General features: G+C 44.6%; 1 protein-coding gene across 3 annotated transcripts; it reads left to right on the top strand.

Annotated features, from left to right (window-relative positions):
* The first annotated feature begins 251 nt into the window (after positions 1 to 251).
* rgl2 (ral guanine nucleotide dissociation stimulator-like 2) lies at positions 252 to 18,935 on the top strand. 3 transcript variants are annotated; one of them, XM_086112772.1, is made up of 20 exons: positions 252 to 418; positions 2,525 to 2,664; positions 8,134 to 8,181; positions 8,289 to 8,363; positions 8,955 to 9,121; positions 9,193 to 9,249; positions 9,871 to 10,070; positions 10,480 to 10,592; positions 10,817 to 11,026; positions 11,342 to 11,445; positions 11,752 to 11,836; positions 12,294 to 12,353; positions 12,944 to 13,033; positions 13,123 to 13,155; positions 13,714 to 13,835; positions 14,431 to 14,526; positions 14,588 to 14,687; positions 15,398 to 15,646; positions 15,773 to 15,887; positions 16,641 to 18,935. In XM_086112772.1, exons 2-20 carry the CDS (start codon positions 2,539 to 2,541, stop codon positions 16,829 to 16,831), a joined length of 2,241 nt encoding a protein of 746 aa, XP_085968898.1. In that variant the 5' UTR covers positions 252 to 418; positions 2,525 to 2,538; the 3' UTR covers positions 16,832 to 18,935. The 3 variants fall into 3 exon arrangements, with proteins under 3 accessions (XP_085968898.1, XP_085968897.1, XP_085968899.1); XM_086112771.1 differs by having other exon boundaries at positions 8,952 to 9,121; XM_086112773.1 differs by lacking the exons at positions 252 to 418; positions 2,525 to 2,664 and adding an exon at positions 6,277 to 6,451 and having other exon boundaries at positions 8,952 to 9,121.
* The last annotated feature ends 36 nt before the right edge of the window (positions 18,936 to 18,971 follow it).

The raw sequence follows: 18,971 nt of genomic DNA, 5'->3' as shown, positions 1-18,971 counted from the left end.
AGTCACCATCAATGTGTTAGCGCCTCCCAATGTTTGCTTGCTTGGTGGCGACGCTGTTGCCAGCAGCTGTGACGTCACCGTGAGCAGGGGTGGAGGGAGGGAAGGAGAGACAGAGAGAGAGAGAGTGAGTCAGAGTCACTCGGTCGCCTATCAGCTGCTCGCACAGGCGAGACGGCCGTGAAGATAGAGGACGGAGGTGCGGCAGGCAAGCAGGGAGAGGCGGTCGACTACGCCCCCTACCCCACCCTCACCCCCCGAGCGAGCAAACACCCCTGCCCTCCCTTCCTGACAACGACAGTTTCGAGTTCCAGATGGGCGCGACTCTCTCGTCGCCGCGGCCGCGACCGCGGTGGTGCAGTCGGCCAGCCGCATCCAGCAGCTCCTCGTGAGGGCGAGCCGAGGCCGAGCTACACATGTTGTAAGTTGAGCCGCTCTCTTCCTTCTTTGGTGCCCTCTTCCTCTTTTCATCACGTTTGCTGTCACGCAAACGTCACCACGTCCTTGTCGCGGTCACATGATCGTGGGTGGAAAAACCGACTTGGAAAGAATATCCAGGAGATGCAAGATGATGCCGTGAGATACGAGTGGCCCGACTTGCGAGTTTTTGCAATACGAGCTGTCGAATTTACTGTAACGAGCCTACTACGTTTTCCTTCGTCGAGTGACTTACGTGATCTTGGACGTTTATGTTTGTTTGAGGTTTACTGCTTGCTTGACTGCAGTTTACCAGCAGGGCTGGGACTACTGTCACCTGGTTACAGGTGTGCGTGTGGACATTTTGACTGTTTTGCATGAGAAAAATTGGATCGGAATTGGTGATCGTGGTCTGGGTCAATTAGTGATCTTCTCTGAGCAAGCATATTAACCGGAACAGACGTGGCACAAATGTGTGTGACATATCAGCCGATCAGGGTCAGGTGTTTCCATGCACATTTGCAAGTTGCAAAGATGTTAACGCCGGGGCGGTTTGTTTACTTTGGGGCCTCCGTACTTGCTAAAACACTGAATGAATTCACTGTGTTATTTCATATTCTTCTACATTAGTTGTACAGATGACTAAAATAGTTTTACTATTGTTGTTTTCATATTTTTATTTGTTCCTTTTCATTTTGTTTTAAAATATACAAATTAAATATTGAAGTACTGTACTCACTGGTTTAAAATTTTAGCATTAGATGCTTTAAAATAGGGATGGGTTGATACCACTATTTGATATCCGATACCATTACTACAGCCTTGAGTATATAATGGTATACTTTGGGCTTATAGATTGGATCAGACTGGTTCTAATAAAAACAATCCGATCCTGATGCAGGTATTTTAACCTGGATTGGACTCAATAACGATTCAGTGGATCGTAGCAGATAATCCCTACTTTAAAACTGGCAATATAAAAAAATATTTCAAAAAATTGTGGTGATAATTGAGATCGGACAAGATGGGACACAAAATATTTAGTGTAAATATTTTTTCCCCATCTTGTCCTTTCCAAATAGAGAGTCTACACACCAACAATACTGCAATGCTGATGCTGGGCTCTCAACTTGCTGTGTTGTGTTGTGTGTACACACTGAATCATCTGGGAGCTGTTTGCCCGCAAATGAATAGCGGCTATTCATTCAAGGCTGGATGACCAACCGACAAACGGAGGTCTGAGCTGGCCTCCAGCCGTGTACACGGCCGTTGGCAAAAGGAAAAAAAACAACCCCAAAAAAAGCTGCGGCCAGTAGAAATGCCATCTGCAAAATGACACAACGGGATGTTGGGATTGCCAGCGTACTTGCTAGCGGCAAGACAGACGCCATTTCGTTGTTGGAGCCTCCCCCTTTTTTTTTTTTTTTTTTTTTTTTACTCTTCCTTAGCCTCTCGGCACAGTTTCCCAAGTCATTTTTGAACGTGTTTGGAAAACAAGGAAGAAAAATAAAACACCACAACCAATTGAAAAGATGGTGGCTAAGATTCACCCTTTGCTAATTGCAGTGAGCTAAATCAGTGCTTGTCAAACTTTAGACATAAATTAGCACCTCCAGAAATACTTGACTCTCGGAGGAGCATCATCACGACGACCAACATGAAAGCACAGTCGTGCTCTAAGGCTAAGTGTTCATCAAAACCCAGCCTGAGCCTGAAGAGCTGTGCTGAGCTAAGCATCCAAATAGACAGACTGCACTGCAAGTTGTGGCTTTTTTTTTCCTGTGGGCCAAAAATGTTGAATGAAAAGAGAAAAAAAGAAAAGGAGCAATGTCTACGTCTTTCAATAGCTTGTGTATTTGCGTTTGTACATGCGTGGCCTGTGAAGACGAATCTGATGATTCGGACTAAAGCGAGCACAGAAGGGATTCGTCGTTCACATTTTCACTGAGAGAGAAATCCTCCATTAGGGCCTCAACATCTGTCAGTCGTACATTTGGACAGCAGGTTAACATTATTTAAAAAATCCATTTGTTTATTCAACCAGGACAGCATTTGAAATTTCCACGGTGTCAGTGTGCTTCTAACCTGTGTGTGTGTGTGTGTTTTGCAGCTGCGTTTGTCAGCATGTTGCCCCGTCACATGCGAGCAGGTGGCTATGACCTGCCGGGCTGCGAGTCCAGCGCAGTCCCCCTTCTCGCTTACCGGCCTCTCTGCGGCGACCCCACAGGCGACCCGCACGCCACTCTGCAGGTGAGTTCCGATTGGAGGCGTTTTGCAATCAATTAGGCCTCACTAGCACCACTCCTAAAGAAGCCGGCGCTGAGCTCATTACCGATTCTGATGACTAAATGTGGGACGCTTTGCCGTTTGTACAAGCGGAGCAAAATACCAAAAGGGAGCGAGTGAGAAGCTTGACCGCATGTGTCAACTTCCCACTGCCACCTTGGAACTCTGTTAATGTTTACCTGCCTGATGAGGAGTAGGCTGATGTCAATCCGTGCTTAAAAGGCAAAGATGGAGCCATCATTTGGAAATGTGGCTGCATGGGAACATTTTGTAAACGAGTTCCAGTGAATCAGAGTCTTATTTTTCAATGGAATTGTTTGTCCTTCATGTGATTATAGTTGACTAATTGCTGTATCTCATAGAAATCCCAAATAATTGATATGACCAATTTATTTGATGATTGATGCTAAATCCACTGATGATAAATTAATTAAAAACAAGTTTAAAAGATAAGCAGATTATTGTGAATTTGAATGGGAAAGATGTGGAACTTTTTGTTTGTTTGTTTGTTTAATATCTTATTGGGAATGAATGGCGACTTTGGGGGTGGAAAATGGTGAATTCTGGGAAAGTAAAATTCGGGGCGAAGGAAATAAGTGGTTTGTATCAGTTGAGAAATGTGGAAGTAGTTGAGTGTCCAAAGTTGGGGAGAATAATTGTTTAGGGGTGTCGAATAAGATCATAATATCTGTCGCGTTAGCTTTTTCTTTCCCACGTGGGCTGTGCCTCCAAGCAGCCTTCCTTTCCTCGCCGTCTCATCTCTGGCCGTGCGCTCAATAATGAATGAATGTGGTGGCTTCAGGCGGGCCGACGGCAACAGTTTGAGTTCACAGCGGGATCGACTTTCACGGCACCGCCTCAAAAATGGAATCCGATACTGCTCGCTGGACTTGAATGACAATGTTTGGCAACGCGAAAGTCGCTTGCGGTGGGACCACGCAGGGATTGTTTGACATAGCTTCCATTCCAAACTAGCACAGTAAGCACACCCTTGTGTTTTTGTCAGGAAAATAGCGTTCTCTCAGATTGTATTTGATTAAAAACTGATCATAATAAGATCATTAAATAGAACAGAATCACTTAAAGCATCAGCAATGTGGGATTTGGCCACTGGGGGCAGTATAGTACTCATGGTGGCCCAAATGAAGAAGACTTTCACAACTACTACACATGACTTAGAAAGCTGTCGTAATTTTGTAGCTTTTCGGAGAATATGAAGAGCATTTGCCTGAGTTGGATGTTGTTTACACGTGCCGCTACGCCGCTTGTGTACAAATATCGCTTACTAAAATGGCGATACTACCACGAGACACCGATACTCCCCGCGAGCCTGTCAATTGCATTTTTATATTGTTGTTGTTGTTGTTTGTATTAAGCTAAGCTAAGTTTCCTATGTGGTTGTTTGAGATTGAAAATATGAAATGTATTTTTCATGTTCATAGCTTTCCAGGTTTTTCATGAGCGTACAAACTCTGAAGGCCTCTAAGCATCTGGCACAGCAGTTCCTGATTGGCCCGCTCGAGCTGAAAAGATTTCTGGGAATAGAGCATCTTAGATGTAGCGGAGAGCAGATAGCGCCTTGCTGGATGAAAGGCTGGCAAGATGAGCAGGAAGGAAGCCGGTGTGCCTGGGGAACCTCCTTTATGAAAAAACACACAAACACGCACAATGGCTGACCTCAGAAGATGTAGTTACAACTCGGGGTTTTGTTTTTTTCAGTGCATATAGGAATGATCTGTTGGAAGAAAAAAAGAGTCAAAAACAGGGTAACTATTAAGGAATTGAGGAAATAGCATGGTTTGGATTTGTTGTGCCATTTCGTGTTGCTGAGCCTGTTATCAGTGGGGGCCTGGGCAAATTTTTGGGCTGCGGGGGGCTTTTAAAGGAGACATGTGCAAAGGCATTTTCTACTGTAGAGGAACGATCCATCCATCTATTGTCTGCAGCGCACGTTGCTGCGTTGACTGACGCAAGTAGAGTGGAGGACGAAGGGAACAGCAAGAGCACGGCCGGGCGTCCTGCTTCCTGTGTTTGTCGGCTCTTATTTTGCACTTCCTGTGCTCGGGCCAACTTTGAGCTGCGGCTCGCGACAAGAAACAACAAACGACATGTCGATGGTGGCTCGTGAAAGGCTTCCACTCCTTGCCATCGTCATATGTCGCGGAACCACTCATAAAAATGCGCTCCATTGCTATACTGCATAAATACAAAATAATCAGCAATTGCATTTTTTTTTAAACAAAAAATTCAAATGCGTGCCATTCATTTCGTGCAATTTTCAGATTTCTTGTTCACGCACTGTGATCAATCAGATTTTTTTTGTACTCCCCCAAATTCGACATAGGCCTTTTTCGTATGTGAATATCATTTGGTGTGACTGTGGTCTGGACGGTCGCATCAGATCATGATCATCTGACCAAATGGTCAACAAAAGTTGGTCGGCAAAAAAGAAGAAGCAGAAAACAGTCAGTGGCCAAAAGAAGACGACGTGATCGGATTCGGTCAAGAAAATGTTGTCTCCACAAAATTGCCACAAATGTGTCAGGACTGAGCCTGTCACAAGTGAGAGGCCAAATTTGTGAGTCCGTGTTTTGCGACCTCGTGTCACGTCACCGACACGTTCCGTTCACGTTACACGTTGCGTTTCTTTTCGTTTTGTCATCATTCTAGTGAATTTTATCCATCCGTGCATCTATTATCCGAGCCGCTAGCTGTCCCGATTAGCGTTCTCGCTCTGGCGATTGGGATTTCTGGCCGGCAAATGATTCACCTCGCACGTCATGTGTACACGATATATGAAATCGTGGCTTTAAAAAAAAAAAAAAAGACTCGCAATCTACAAGGCATGAGTGCTGCTGTGTGTTTGTTATAACGCACCAAAGAACTTTCTGTTGCTGTCTTTTTCTTCTTCTTGATTTCTGGTCGAATTGGGATGTTTAGTGCATTGCTGCCCGCCCGCTGCTTAAGTGATGAACTTTGATTCGACCCAAGTTCCTTTTTGTTTTGGGGAAGCTCCATATCCTAATTTTGTTTTGAAAGAAGAGTCACAACGTCAAATCAGTGAGTACACAAAACAGCAGCCTTTAAGCCACTAGGTGGTGCATCCATACAACAAATAAAGATCACACCAGATCACAAACCGAACCTTATTGTTGTTTATTTGCTATATTTTAATACCAAGTGACACTTGAGCTAAATGATACTAGAGGGAGAGACTTTTGTGTGGAAAACGTGCCTGGCGCTATAAACATGCTTCCGATGGAGTTTACAGGCAGAAATTTGCACTGGACTTATTGTTGTAGTTGACTACACTCAGTTATTTTCCCGACACCTCATATTTGTAAAATTGACTACTTTTGTGTGCGTACTTAAGCGTATCAAATTTTTGTGTTAAAAAAAAAAGTGGCCCGGTAAATATCTTTTGTCGTGTTTCTGCTTGTGTGTTTGTAAGCATGTGTGTAGAAGTGCATGTGTGTATAAAGGGTGTGCCCTAGCTTAAGCAGGCAGGCAGGTGGGGGGAGTTGGGGGCGGGGTCAGATACAGGCGGGGGCTTTGCCTCAGGTGTGCGTACCGTGAGTCCCAACTAAGCGGCCGGAGCGTTTGTGTCAGCAAGTCGCCTCGGAAGCGGAGGCCCGTCAGATGCATGAGGGAGATCGCCCGGCGCGCAAATGCAAAGAGCCGCTGCGCCCCCATCTTGAACATTTCCAGGAAGCTACGCTGCTGCTTCCTGTCTGGACTTGCCAGACCAAAGGTCAGTGGCTCCCCCCACCCCCCCATGGGTGCGCGTGCACTTGCGTGTCTCTTTGTGGAGGTTTACAGCATATGTACTTGAACATGTGCGCGTGTTTGTGTGTGTGTGTGTGCGCGCTTTCAGTCGCTGTGTTCGGGTTCATACGACAAGTCTCACCTCCTGAATCACTATGTCAACGTTTTTTGCCGACTTTTTGAGTGGAGCGCGTTTGTGTTTGTGGGCTTCTTGGATGGGCGAGATCCAATTCCAAAAGTTGCGTTTGCGCAGAAGCGGTGAGTTGAAAAACTGGTTTTTGTGTTGTCACACATACCGTGAGGCCTGCTTTTGAGCTTTGCTCAAATTTAGGGAATTGTTGGAAAGCAAGCAAACGGTAGAGGTCACGTAAGATCCAGCGAGCGTCACAACCCAATGCCACTCAACTGCCGTGTGGCGTGCGGCCACTTTTCATGATTGGACGGTCGTCGGGCTACACTGCTTTTGGAAAAAGTCTGGCTTTCATCCATCCCTCTTCTTGCACTTACTTGGGGTGGGCTCCCGCCGGCAGCAGCTGAAGCAGGGAAGCCCTGACTTGATCCAGCTGTTCCGAGGCGTTGCCAGGCCAACCCAAACGACCGTCGTCTCGCCGACGTGTCTTGGGTGCAGTGGCTCGACTCCTCGCCGAGGGAACTCCTTTGGGCTGTTGTATCCGCCATCTTGTTATCTGATCTTGCTCTTTCCCTTTTTTGTTCTCCCTTTTCCATTTAGTCACAATGTGATATCGACCCATGCGTAGTCCCCCTGCCTATGGTTAACAGAGGCTGTTGTGCTTTTGCCGCGGCTAACTGTCAAAAAGCCGCCCGATGTGCCTCATTGATCATCGTGATCGTTCAAAAGGGCGAGTGTGTGTGTGTGTGTGTGTGTGTGTGTGTGTGTGTGTGTGTGTGTGTGTGTGTGTGTGTGTGTGTGTGTGTGTGTGTGTGTGTGTGTGTGTGTGTGTGTGTGTGTGTGTGTGTGTGTGTGTGGAAGGCAAAGCATTTGTTTGGAGAGTGTTGCTAAGATGCTGCTCACTGTTGACTCGCCAGGCAGCCAGCCGGCTTTGTTTCTGACTCATGTGTGGCAAAAGTACACCCACGCTGTACTTCCAAACAAGTTCAGATAGCTGTGTTTAAAAAAGAAAGAAATCAAATGAATAAAAGAGTTTAGCTTTATGTCTTCCTTAATGACAACTTGTTGTCTAATAGCCGCGGTTGTGTTGTGCAGGAAGTGTCTGTCAAAATGATTGGCAGCTCTTTGCCAGCTTTTCAAGTTCACTGTAAGATTGACATGCAAAACAAAAGCATATTCAACGTTGTACATGTCAACATGTAAATGTTCAACAAAAACACATAAGAACCAAAGTCTGCTAGCTTAATGCTAACATAAAAAGAGGGGAGCCATCAATGGGCTAACCCAAACGATACGAGATGTTAGGGGAATTGGAAACCTTTGAACAACTGCGACTTGAACACACGCGGTGATGGAGGAGGAACACAGAGCAACGGAGCAGAGAGCAGTCATGTCCTTGTACTGCACTGCAGGCGCGTAACTCAGAATTGCTCAAACTTGTCTGTATAGTTAAAAGGGATAAAAGGGCCACTTGTGCAAAAAACAAAGTGTGCCACGCTCTGAATCTCTGATTCGCTGATTGTGTTTGGGTGGCTCAGGTGGAGTCGTCGCCCATGAAGACGACGTGGTACTGTCCTCTGGATCTGGTGAGGCCACAGATTGCTCTTTTTGGGGGGGTTGTTTGTTTTTTCGATCACAAAATTGTGCACTGTTTATTATATGTGTGTGTGTGTGTGCGTGCGTGTATGTGTAGTCCACAGTAGTGGAGGAGGAAGAGGACGGTCTCATCTACACAGTGGTGATCAAACAAGTGGCCGGCTCCCCCACGGTAAGATCGGTTACCTTTCGTGTTCACCATTCATGCGCCCCTGTCAGATTATGAGTGCATTTCACTGAATGTGTGAGGATTTCACTTGTGTGTGTGTGCGTGTGTGTGTGTGTGTGTGTATTTGTGTGAGTGAATGTTCAGAATGTTGCAGTTCATGTGAGAGCTTTTCAGTAATGTGTAAAAGCATTTCATCAGTGGATATGAGTGAAGGAAAATTAATGTGTGATTTTTTTTCTTTTTACTTGTGATGTGAGAGTATTTCGGGAGTGTTTATTAGCCCAAAAAAAAAAAGAGAGTTTCACTTGTGCACGCGAGCAAAAAAAAATATTAAGTTGTGCATGTGAGACCATTTGTGTAAATTGTGTGAGAGAATTTCACCTGTGTGTGTGTGACAGTGTTCCTTTCAGTTTTGTGTGAGCAAAAGAATTTCAATAGTGTGTGTGAGAGCGTTAAACTGTAGGTCGGTCAGTATTGGATGGGAGTGAAGAAAATTGAGCAGTGTGTGAGAGGGGTTTAGATATCAGTGTGTTTGTGTGAGATGTAATGACTTGCTCTGTGTTGTTTTGCTTTTCGGTTGCCGTGGCAAAGCAGTCGTGCATTTCACGCTGCCAGTGCGTGAAGGCGGGCACGGAGGAGAAGCTGACGCTGCACCTGCTTCGCTCCTTCGCCTTGGGCGACCCGTCCTTCGTCACCATCTTCCTGGCGACCTATCGCTCCTTCACGTCCACGCAGAGAGTGTTAGACATCCTCACCGACCGGTAGGCGTCTTGCGATTTCGGTAGCGACCCCCGACACAGACGAAGCCTCACTCACATGCTTGCGTATGCAGGTTGGAGCGACCGCCTGCCGACGGCGACGAAGGCCAGTTGAGGAAATCCTTCAACAGGTCTGTTCTTCTCGGTGTCTCAAGGTGCAAGTGTTATTTAATTTATCGGAAATTCATTGATTCTCAAATGAAGCAGCAACTATTTTGATTATCAATGAATCCTTTTGTTGTGAACTTGAAATTGTCCTCCAAATTTCAGCCACTGAACAGAACTGTATGAAGGCAAGTTATAAATTTAATTTGCGTGAATCTTGGTGTAGTACCTAATTGTGCCACAACACGACATGGGGCAGTACTGAGCTCGACTGCAAGATATGCACCATAATGAACAGCAACAAGAAGAGGCAGAGACCCTCGTATGCTAACTTCTGTTAGCTTGTCGTGGAGTCTCACATTATAGGTTAGCATTAAGCTAGCATCAAGTTTTAGTTGAACATTTTGGTGTTTCAATATGCAATGCTGATTTTTTTTTTTCCTTTCCGCATCTATTGCAAGCTGATTTGGAGCATATCTGCCGCGACAAACAGGGGTTTTCCTGTTTGTCGCATTCCGAGTCCCTTCTGTCCATGAGCAAGTGAAATGAATGAATCGCTCTGACAGAGTCAATCAACATATTTCAGGAAGGCAAGGCGCTTGCATGAGTGTCCCCGATGTAACATGCGCCATCCCCTTCCCCCGCAGAGCTGTGTGCTCGGTATTCGGCGCGTGGCTGTCCGAGTACCCTGAGGACTTCCGCGGCCTGAAGGATCCTTCGCGCCTCCTGCGACTAGCACCGCTTCTGCCTCAAGACTCGCCGTTTGCCGCAGACCTCCGCGCTCGCTTCCTCAGCTTGGCCGAGGAGCTCAGCGAGAAAGCGCTGCTGCCCGACGACACATATCGAGGTTGCAACACACACACACACACACAAACCACGTTTTTTAACCCGCATGAACACATTACAAAAGACACAGATGACACAGTCTAACAAACATGGGGGGGGGGGGGGGGGATCTGTTTCTTTTTGTCAATTTTTCCTGTCCGTTGTAAAGTTAAATACTACATGAGAGTATTGTGAAGACGTGAAATGTTCAGACTGTAATTCATGTATTTATTGTTATGAGCATTACAAACCAAAGTACGTTATTCTGTTCATTAGATATTTTTGAAGTGAATCGGTTATCGGATTATTTTTTATTATTTTTGTCAGGAGTAGGAATCTGCACGAGGCTCCGAAAATCCGCATCGGTCGGGCCCTAATTGCAACCATGTTTTGTAGTGTTGTAGTGCTGATGTTCTTCCAACCCCCGGCAGACGTGACCTTGGCCACCCGCCCGTCGTCTAGGAACCTGCGCGAGTTCGAGGCCGCCGCCATCCTGGGCTTTCCGTCGGCCGTCGTTGCCGAGCAGCTCACCCGCATCGAAACGGTGAGAGGAAAGGACTCCCGTGGTGGCATTTGGGGATCCTGAACGTATTTTTGGGCTTTGGATTCATTTGAGTTCCAAGCGTACTCACGGTAAACAAACGAGACTAATAAGTCAAGGCAGTACCAGATTTTTATTGCTGTGTATATGATGATTGGAACGATGCCAAGCACTTTCACCGCTGTGCCCCCTAAATCAAATGTGTTATGTATGTGTGTGCGCGTCAGGATCTGTTTGTGCGGCTGGTGCCGTATCACTGCCTGGGCTCGCTGTGGTCTCAGCGTGACAAGAAAGGTCGCGAGGGCGCGTGCCGGTCCGTGCGGGCCACCGTCCGCCAGTTCAACCGTCTGGCCAATGCCGTGCTGGCCTCGTGCCTGAGCGGTGCCGGTGGCCAGCGGCCGGCCAGGCTGCTGGAGAAGTGGATCGCCGTGGCCCAGGTGTGCACAGTCATCGATCTGTACAACCATCCGCCCTTGATTCATAATTTAACACCCCCACTGGCTCCTTTTAAGTAGTCGATCCACAATGTTGTTTCCACTCGGCTTTAGTCCCAGTCTTGCATTTTCTGTTTTTGAGCACCTCACATTCACTGTGGAACTTTTCACACATACGAACACACACGTGCTCTGCTGTACATTACTTTGTGTGTGTGTGTGTGTGTGTGTGTGTGTGTGTGTGTGTGTGTGTGTGTGTGTGTGTGTGTGTGTGTGTGTGTGTGTGTGTGTGTGTGTGCGTGCGTATGCCTTAAAAAGGCCTGCCGTGCCAGGAAGAACTTCTCTTCACTGTACGCCATCGTGTCGGCCCTGCAGAGCAACCCCATCCACCGCCTCAGGAGAACCTGGCAGGACACCGACAGGTACCAGCCTACGTGTGCGCGTGCAGGTGCAGGTGTGTGTGTGTGTTGACCTTTTTGACTGTGCCGGGTCAATATCGCCCCCATCTGTTTGCAAACTATCCTCAGCACGTGTTTCTAATTGATCTGTACAAATATTGACAAATGTATTTTTGGACGCATTTCTTTTGCTGCTTGATTTTTTTTTTTTGTTCTTTTCTTTGATTTATTGTTATTTATTTGTTTTTTCATTTTTTACGGTGAGGCAGACGTGCCAATCCACCACCGTTCCGCGCTATTCATCTTCAATATAATTTCCATCATTTACAGGGAGTCGATGAGGAAGTACGAGGAGCTATGCGAGATCTTCTCAGACAAGGACAACTACTCGCAGAGCCGAGAGTTGCTTAAGGAGGTGACGAGACGTTATGTCATATATTAATCTAATACCATTTGTGAGGTATTTTCTTTATCCTCTGCATAGAATGAGTAATATTATTGCCAGACTGATGAACTGAGAGCAGTTGAGACCTATCAATGGACAGTATATCCATCTGTCTGTGTTTTGCTGCCTCCCGGTGGACAAGGTGGGCACAACAGAGGCAATGGCCATCCAATCGATGCATTGTGACAAAAACTATGAAATTCTTTTGAATGATTCCTTTACTGTGTGTTGTTATCAAGTGAACTACTATGGAGTGTTATTTTTCCATTTTCAAATACGCATTGCAACTTTTTTTTTTTTTGGCAGGGAGGCTGTAATGGATTGATAGCATTGTCGTTCATTTCCATGGGAAAATGTGTTGAAAATGTCGTTTAAAAAACAATCACTTGTCAGTGTAGTGAGTACTAAATGAATGTGTTTTGTGTAGGAAGGCACATCCAAGTTCGCCAACCTGGACAACAACAACATCAACAACAAACATGCCAGGGTAAGTGATTTAAAAAAAAAAGGACCGTATGATAAAATCATCCATTGTTCATATGCAGAGGAGAAATTCAGGTGCAACAAAGCAGCCCACAGAAAACAGTTTAAAAAGCAACAGCAACAAAATTCAATGAATCTACCAAATGTGTGCTGCACAACAACGTTTTGTGGAGTTGTTAGACATAAAATAAGGGATGTTGATTTTGAATAGCACCACAGTCGAAATCAATCCAATATGCTGTGATGCTGCTTGTGAAGTGTCTTTCTTGGCCACCAGAAGGCAGGACTCAACAATACAGTCAGGGAGACAAACAAATGTTTCTTGTTCTTCTACTACTCGGGAGGTTGCCGTCAAAGTAGCTCTTTTTTGGTGGAGGATAAAGAATGTATGCTTGTATTGTTTCAAGTCTCCGTGTATTTGTGTTCAATTATGTGTTGCCTCTAAAATTCTGACGGTGGATGCTAAACATGAGCATGTCTATGGCACTTTGCATCATTTGTTAGCATTTCGCTATGCAGCCTTTGGTAAGATGAAGTTATGTGTCATTGTCTTCCCCCCCTCTTGCCTGTTTTCTGTCGTTCTGGTTCACGCAGTGGGGCACGTCGCAGGGTACGGTTCCCTACCTCGGCCTATTCTTGACTGACCTGACCATGCTGGACACAGCCATCAAGGACCGGCTGGAGGTCAGTTGGTCCCGTTTGTCCCCAGCGCAGGACGCTATTGTTCGTCGGGCTCTTTTGGTGACATGTCTGGCGATACTATGTTGTTGCAGAACGGCTACATCAACTTTGACAAGCGCAGACGGGTGAGTGGCCATTGACACCTTCACACCATGTTAGCCACGTTAGCCACCTGGCCATCCAAACCCGGCATGCCAAACACACGTCCAATGTTATTTCAACAAGAGTACGACACCTTAGAGCTCACAAATCCAAGTAGAACTTTCAGTCAAACCATTGCTATTTGACCTTCAATTGACCTCAACGCAAAAACATGGGAAAGGAGTTTGGTCTCAAATCTTAAAAGGGTTGCGACGTCAAATTGGGACACATGGAATCCGCGTCCTGATCTATGGAGAACAACAAGAATAAAGGAGGAATGATGACACACCAGATGCGGAAGTCTTCATCTACTGAGAAGCAGCTGTCATGTTAGAACGTCATTTGCACGACGCTAAATTGCCGTCTCGAAAGTGCTGCCGGTACAGCCAGCTCACATTCTCACACCCTTTGCTGACAAAGACATTTTGCATGTCGAAGGAGGGCAGACAGCACCAGCGGGTTCCGCTTGCAAGCTAACAAGATCATTTCTGCTTTTCTTCTTTTACTTTTTTTAAATTCTTTTTTTTTAAACTCTTCATCAGGAGTTTGAGGTTTTAGCTCAAATCCGACTACTGCAGTCGTCGTGTAAAAACTGCGTCTTGGTCCAGGATGAGGCCTTCCTGCGCTGGTACCGCAGTGTTCCAACTCTAACGGATGAGCAAAGGTAAACTGTCCCCCCCCCCCCCACCCCAAACTCAAAAATCCTTACTTTTTATATCTCAATTTATTTATATATATATATATTTATTTTTTACATGAAAATAGAAATTTATTTTCTAAAGTGTACAAATTCAGTCATATTCAACTTCTATTATACATGCACACACACACACACACACACACACATCACTCTCAGATTGCTTTCTTTTAAATGAACTGTACATTTTAGTGATGATAAGATTCAGATTTTATTTATTTATTTATTCATTTTAAGATCAAGCTTTGTTTTCTTTTTTTCCCTCCAAAATATGCAGCTTTATTCCTGAAAATAAGCAGCTTTTTCTCACTGTGAATGACTTACCGTAATCTTGTTGAAGTTGAAAATCGACAGCTTTTATTCAAGCAAGATTATATTTTATAATTTTTTTTGTTTTTAATTAAAATTATATATAAAATTAAACTTTACTCCCATAAACTTTTTGGTCCCTTTTTTCTCACAAAAAAAAAGGCACAACTTAATTTTTGAAACCATACTTCTTTGTACATGTGGCATCTTCTCGAAAACCTATGAGACGATACGGCAACTTGTGTGTCTTCAGCTACAGACTGTCCAATGAGATCGAAGCACCAAGCGAGGCAGCGACGCCCTCCCGCGGCACCACCATGCCGGCCATCATCATCACCCAGTGCCCCGAGTAAGCCAGCGCCAGCCACATGCGCCACCTTGGAGTGTTTTTGATCCCGGCTTGTGTCCAGTTTAAGTCGCTCCGGGAGCAGCCTGGCCTCCGACGCCGACGCCGACGCCCACTTCGACTCGCCCTCGCCCGTCAACAGCCTGTTCTCCAGACTCACCAAGGCAAGCGCGGACGTCGTTCAGTTCGCCCGGGATCCAGATGTCTTTTGTTTTTTCCTTGTGATTTTCTCTCGGTACTCTGAGAATCCCACAGGTGCCCTTTGGACAAACAATAGCCACAAAAAATGGAAGAAAACATAATTTATATTCAAGGGGAAAAAAAAGAAAGACCCTCTTTTTTTAAAAATATCATATTTGTTTGTTTCATTTTCTTTTTTAACAACATTGACAAATAATACTTCTGTAAAATGTTCATATTTTTGAGTTTTGTTTTTGTATTACTGAGAGAAAAGGTTTTTTTTTAGGAAAATACATTTTCATAGAAAAACTTAACCCTTTCATGCACCCTGTAACCTGATAACATGTTGTTCACTCTAGTAACCACTGTCCCTGAAAAAAAAAAAATTAATTGACAAAAATAGTTCTAAAAAAATATTATTTTTATGTCAATAAAAATGACAAAACATTACTGTTGAAATGTGATAAATTCCTGAAAGAAAAAAAGTAGACAGAAAAATGTGGTGTGAAAAAATGGCCCAAATTTATATATATATAAAACCCTAATAACTCACAAAAAATATGAATATTTGGGGAGAATTTTTAAGGGGTGGAAAAATAAACATCACGCATTTTGTATTTTAGAGGAGCACGTTATTTGCAACTAAAAATGATAACTTTCTTCCTATAATATGTGTTTTTGTTTTTATTTCCAGCACATGAGATCTCCGTCAGTGTCGTGTCTGGACGTGGATACGTCGTCGCCGCCGCCGCCCGTCAACGACTCGGCGGCCTTCCATCTGGCTCCCGGGACGCCTCCCAAATCCCATCGCCGCTCAGCCTCCTGCGGCAACAACGCGTGTGCCTCCGCCGCTGCCGGCAAGGGTCAAAGTTCGGGGCCCGACATGCGCATCATCAGGATCCGCATGGATCTGCAAGACGGCAACTTGTACCGCAGCATCCTGGTCAGTCGACGCTCGCTCATCTGGTTCACTCTAGGGGTGAACAGATTCAGCGAATCAATACTCCATCATCATCACCGTCATCATGTAGTTGAAGCTGATCGAACACTTGGATTTGTCGGGCCTCAGGTGACGAGCAACGACAAGACGCCGGCCGCCATTGCCTCGGCGCTTGAGAAGCACAACCAGGACCCGGCGTGGGCGTCATCCTATGAGCTGATTCAACTTCTGCCTGATGGAAAAGGTGCGCTTACATAAACCCCCCCTCTTGGCGCATTGCCAGTTGCTGCTTTCTTCCGGGCAACCTATTCTCAGCCGCTAGATGGCGCACAGCTCTGGCTAATAAGAACATTGTCACTGGTGTCAAGGAGGTCAGGGTGCCTCCTTGACATACTATAGCTCACCTCACTTCAGCTTGGGTTGTTGGTGGAAGTTGTGGGTCTTGGGTTTTGCTGACTTTTTATCAATATGAGCGTGTTTTGGAGACCATAGTTTGTGCTGCATTCAGTGTTGAAGCTTTTCGTATGATTTGTTTTTTAATCATTGTGGTTTCCATTAAAGGACCAAAGCCCTGTGAGTATAAAAGCATTGCTTTGGTGACATTTGTTACTCCGGAACTATGTTGAACTGTGAGGATGAGCTTCATTGAGACAAAATTAATGCTTTGGATAAACCTTTTCGGTGTCTCAATTATTTGCCGCAGGGCTCTGTCCCAATCCCCTGCCGCTTTCTCCGTCTCCTTCCTAAAAGATGAAAAATATTCTGTGTGCACAAAAAGTTTGGATGGTGCGATGATGAAATTCATCTTTACTTCCTCGAATGAAGTATATTTCAGAGTCTGCACTCGTTACGGGATTTGAAATGTTTTCTGTGTGCCTCGGGGATGTGAAGTACTAAAGAAGAATTTGCTTAAGTACTTCATTGTGAGCATCTGAGTCGTATTTTTTTTAATCCACGCAATTTACGAGTGATGTGGATGGCGCGGCTGTTCCCTTAGAGTTGCTGATCCCGGCCACGGGCAATGTTTTCTACGCCATGACGTCATCCAGCGTGGACTTCCTGTTGAGGAGGAAAGCAAGTGACGTGTTTGTCAGCGGTTCACCGGCCTCCGGCCAATCGGAGAACACTGCCGCCACGTACCCGCGAATCAAGTCCAAGGGAAAGAGATTAGCCCGAACTCTATTTTGACGGCAGCTCGGCACACGGCACTTTCAGTTCACTACCTTTGATCCAATATCAATGTTGTTGGGCCATTCCCCCCCCCCCCCCATTTTATTTCAGGAAAATGTCATTTTCCTCCGCAATTTTATTTAATTGAATTTATATTTGCTGCTTGCTTTTTGAAAAAAAAAATCTTATGAATATCCATCCATCCATTTTCCGAACCGCTTGATCCTCACTAGGGTCGCGGGGGGTGCTGGAGCCCATCCCAGCCATCTCCGGGCAGTAGGCGGGGGACACCCTGAATCAGTTGCCAGCCAATCGCAGGGCCCACGCCCACACTTCCACCTAGGGACAATTTAGAGCGTCCAATCAGCCTGACATGCATGTTTTTGGAATGTGGGAGGAAACCGGAGCACCCGGAGAAAACCCACGCAGGCCCGGGGAGAACATGCAAACTCCACACAGGGAGGCCGGAGCTGGAATCGAACCCGGTACCTCTGCACTGTGAAGCCGACGTGCTAACCACTGGACTACCGGGCCGCCTCTTATGAATATACAATACATATATAATATACAGCCTTTGCCAAATGTACATTTTAAATTAATTTCATTTTTTTATTTTCTGTAAATTGTATTTGATCTTGTTTTTGTAAAAGCATTTGTTTCATTTTTTTAAGTAAATATTATTGCATTGTACTTTCAATCGTTTTAGTTCCTTTTTCTCTCCACAGCTCAAACCAAATTATTTTGTAAAATTTCATTTGACATTTTTACTCTTTTCTTTTCATGTTTTATTTTAATGTTAGTTGCTTTGATGCTCAAATACTTTTTGTTTGTTGTTAGTTTGTTTTTGATCTGAATGTGTTTGTCCAGTCTGCATACCAAGTGTTGTCCACCAAAAGGGGAACATTTCCCCCCCCCTGATAGCAATCGCCAAAATTGCTTTTTTGGGGGGAGGGGGAGCATTTACTGTACATCCAATTGCGGTCAATCGTTGTGCAAGTATCTCCAAATTTTGTGAAACTTTTGTCCCTTTGCAAATTTTGAGTTTTTGCACTTCCAAATTTCAAAGCATTTTTCACATGTATTGTTTTTCCTTGTGTTTTTTGCATTGCTGTCCAAGTATTGAAAATTTTGTTACAGATATGTAAATTTTTTTGTGTTTCCAAACATTGATTTGTTGGTTGCTCTTGTGTGTTATTTTCTATTTTTATGATTTCTTTTTTTTTCCACATCCCTAAATTTTTCGCAAGTACTATACCCGCATTTTTTTTTTTTTTTTTTTTGCTGTATCGCCTTCAATCTCATGTTGAAATCTCCATTTTCAACATCTTTTAGTTCCTCTGCCTACATCCTTTTTTTTAACCGGTCTCCAAATTTGGTGAGATTTTCCACCCCCCATCATCTCCAAATTGTCCCCCCCATGTGATTTTTCTTTTCCCTTACTCCAAAATTAGATTTGTGACAAGAAAAAAAATGTTCCAGCGTATGTTCATGTTTTTTGCATCGATCCAAATGCATTTTTTTAGTATTTTAAAATATTTGTGTTTTTCTAAGATATTCTTTTGAATGTGAGATTACATTGAATGCATCCCATTTTTTCCCCCACGTTCCAACAGATTAACCAAGTTCTTTTTGCCACACACATCTCAAAATCTGGGTTGCTTTTCAATGGATCACCAAATTGTTTTTTGTTTTGTTTTCATGCATACCTACAACTTTGGTCTTTTTTTAACCAAAATATGAAGATTTTTGTTTGTTAGTATGGAATTTTGAATGTCTCTTGTACATTAGCCATCGAAGCAAAAAACAAACAAACATTTTTTTCACTTGTGTCAACGTGTACGTCAAGGTGTGTGAAAGTCCTGGTGCCGGGACTTGGGCTGCATTTCGTGCGGTCGTTGCCGGTGAGGCCTCTCGATAGGCCGAGGCCACCGAAGCGACATGGAGCTGATGTCCCTTTATTGAAACGAAATCATGTCATCTTGTTTTTGGTACCTTCCTGTAGAAGGTGCTTCTCTCCTTGTAAATATATCCAATAAATGTCCTATTTTTGCACACACAAATGTACTTTTCTAGCAACCTTGAACTTCGCCTATTAAAAAAAACATCTGGTGCCACACATCAACCTGTTGTCATCTTTGCAAGAAAAAAAATCTAACAA

Source organism: Hippocampus guttulatus, chromosome 6 (assembly GCF_054856545.1).
Source record: "Hippocampus guttulatus isolate MCC_2025c chromosome 6, RoL_Hgut_1.0, whole genome shotgun sequence".
Taxonomy (NCBI): domain Eukaryota; kingdom Metazoa; phylum Chordata; class Actinopteri; order Syngnathiformes; family Syngnathidae; genus Hippocampus; species Hippocampus guttulatus.
The sequence above is the reverse complement of the archived record's forward strand: the minus strand, read 5'-3'. Positions and strand labels throughout refer to the sequence as shown.

Coding starts and splice junctions, on each gene's coding strand:
- rgl2 (XM_086112771.1), top strand. CDS start 2,539: ATGTTGCCCCGTCACATGCGAGCAGGTGGCTATGACCTGCCGGGCTGC. Junction 13,156..13,713: donor ACTTTGACAAGCGCAGACGG/GTGAGTGGCCAT, acceptor ACTCTTCATCAG/GAGTTTGAGGTTTTAGCTCA. Junction 14,688..15,397: donor TGTTCTCCAGACTCACCAAG/GCAAGCGCGGAC, acceptor TTTTATTTCCAG/CACATGAGATCTCCGTCAGT.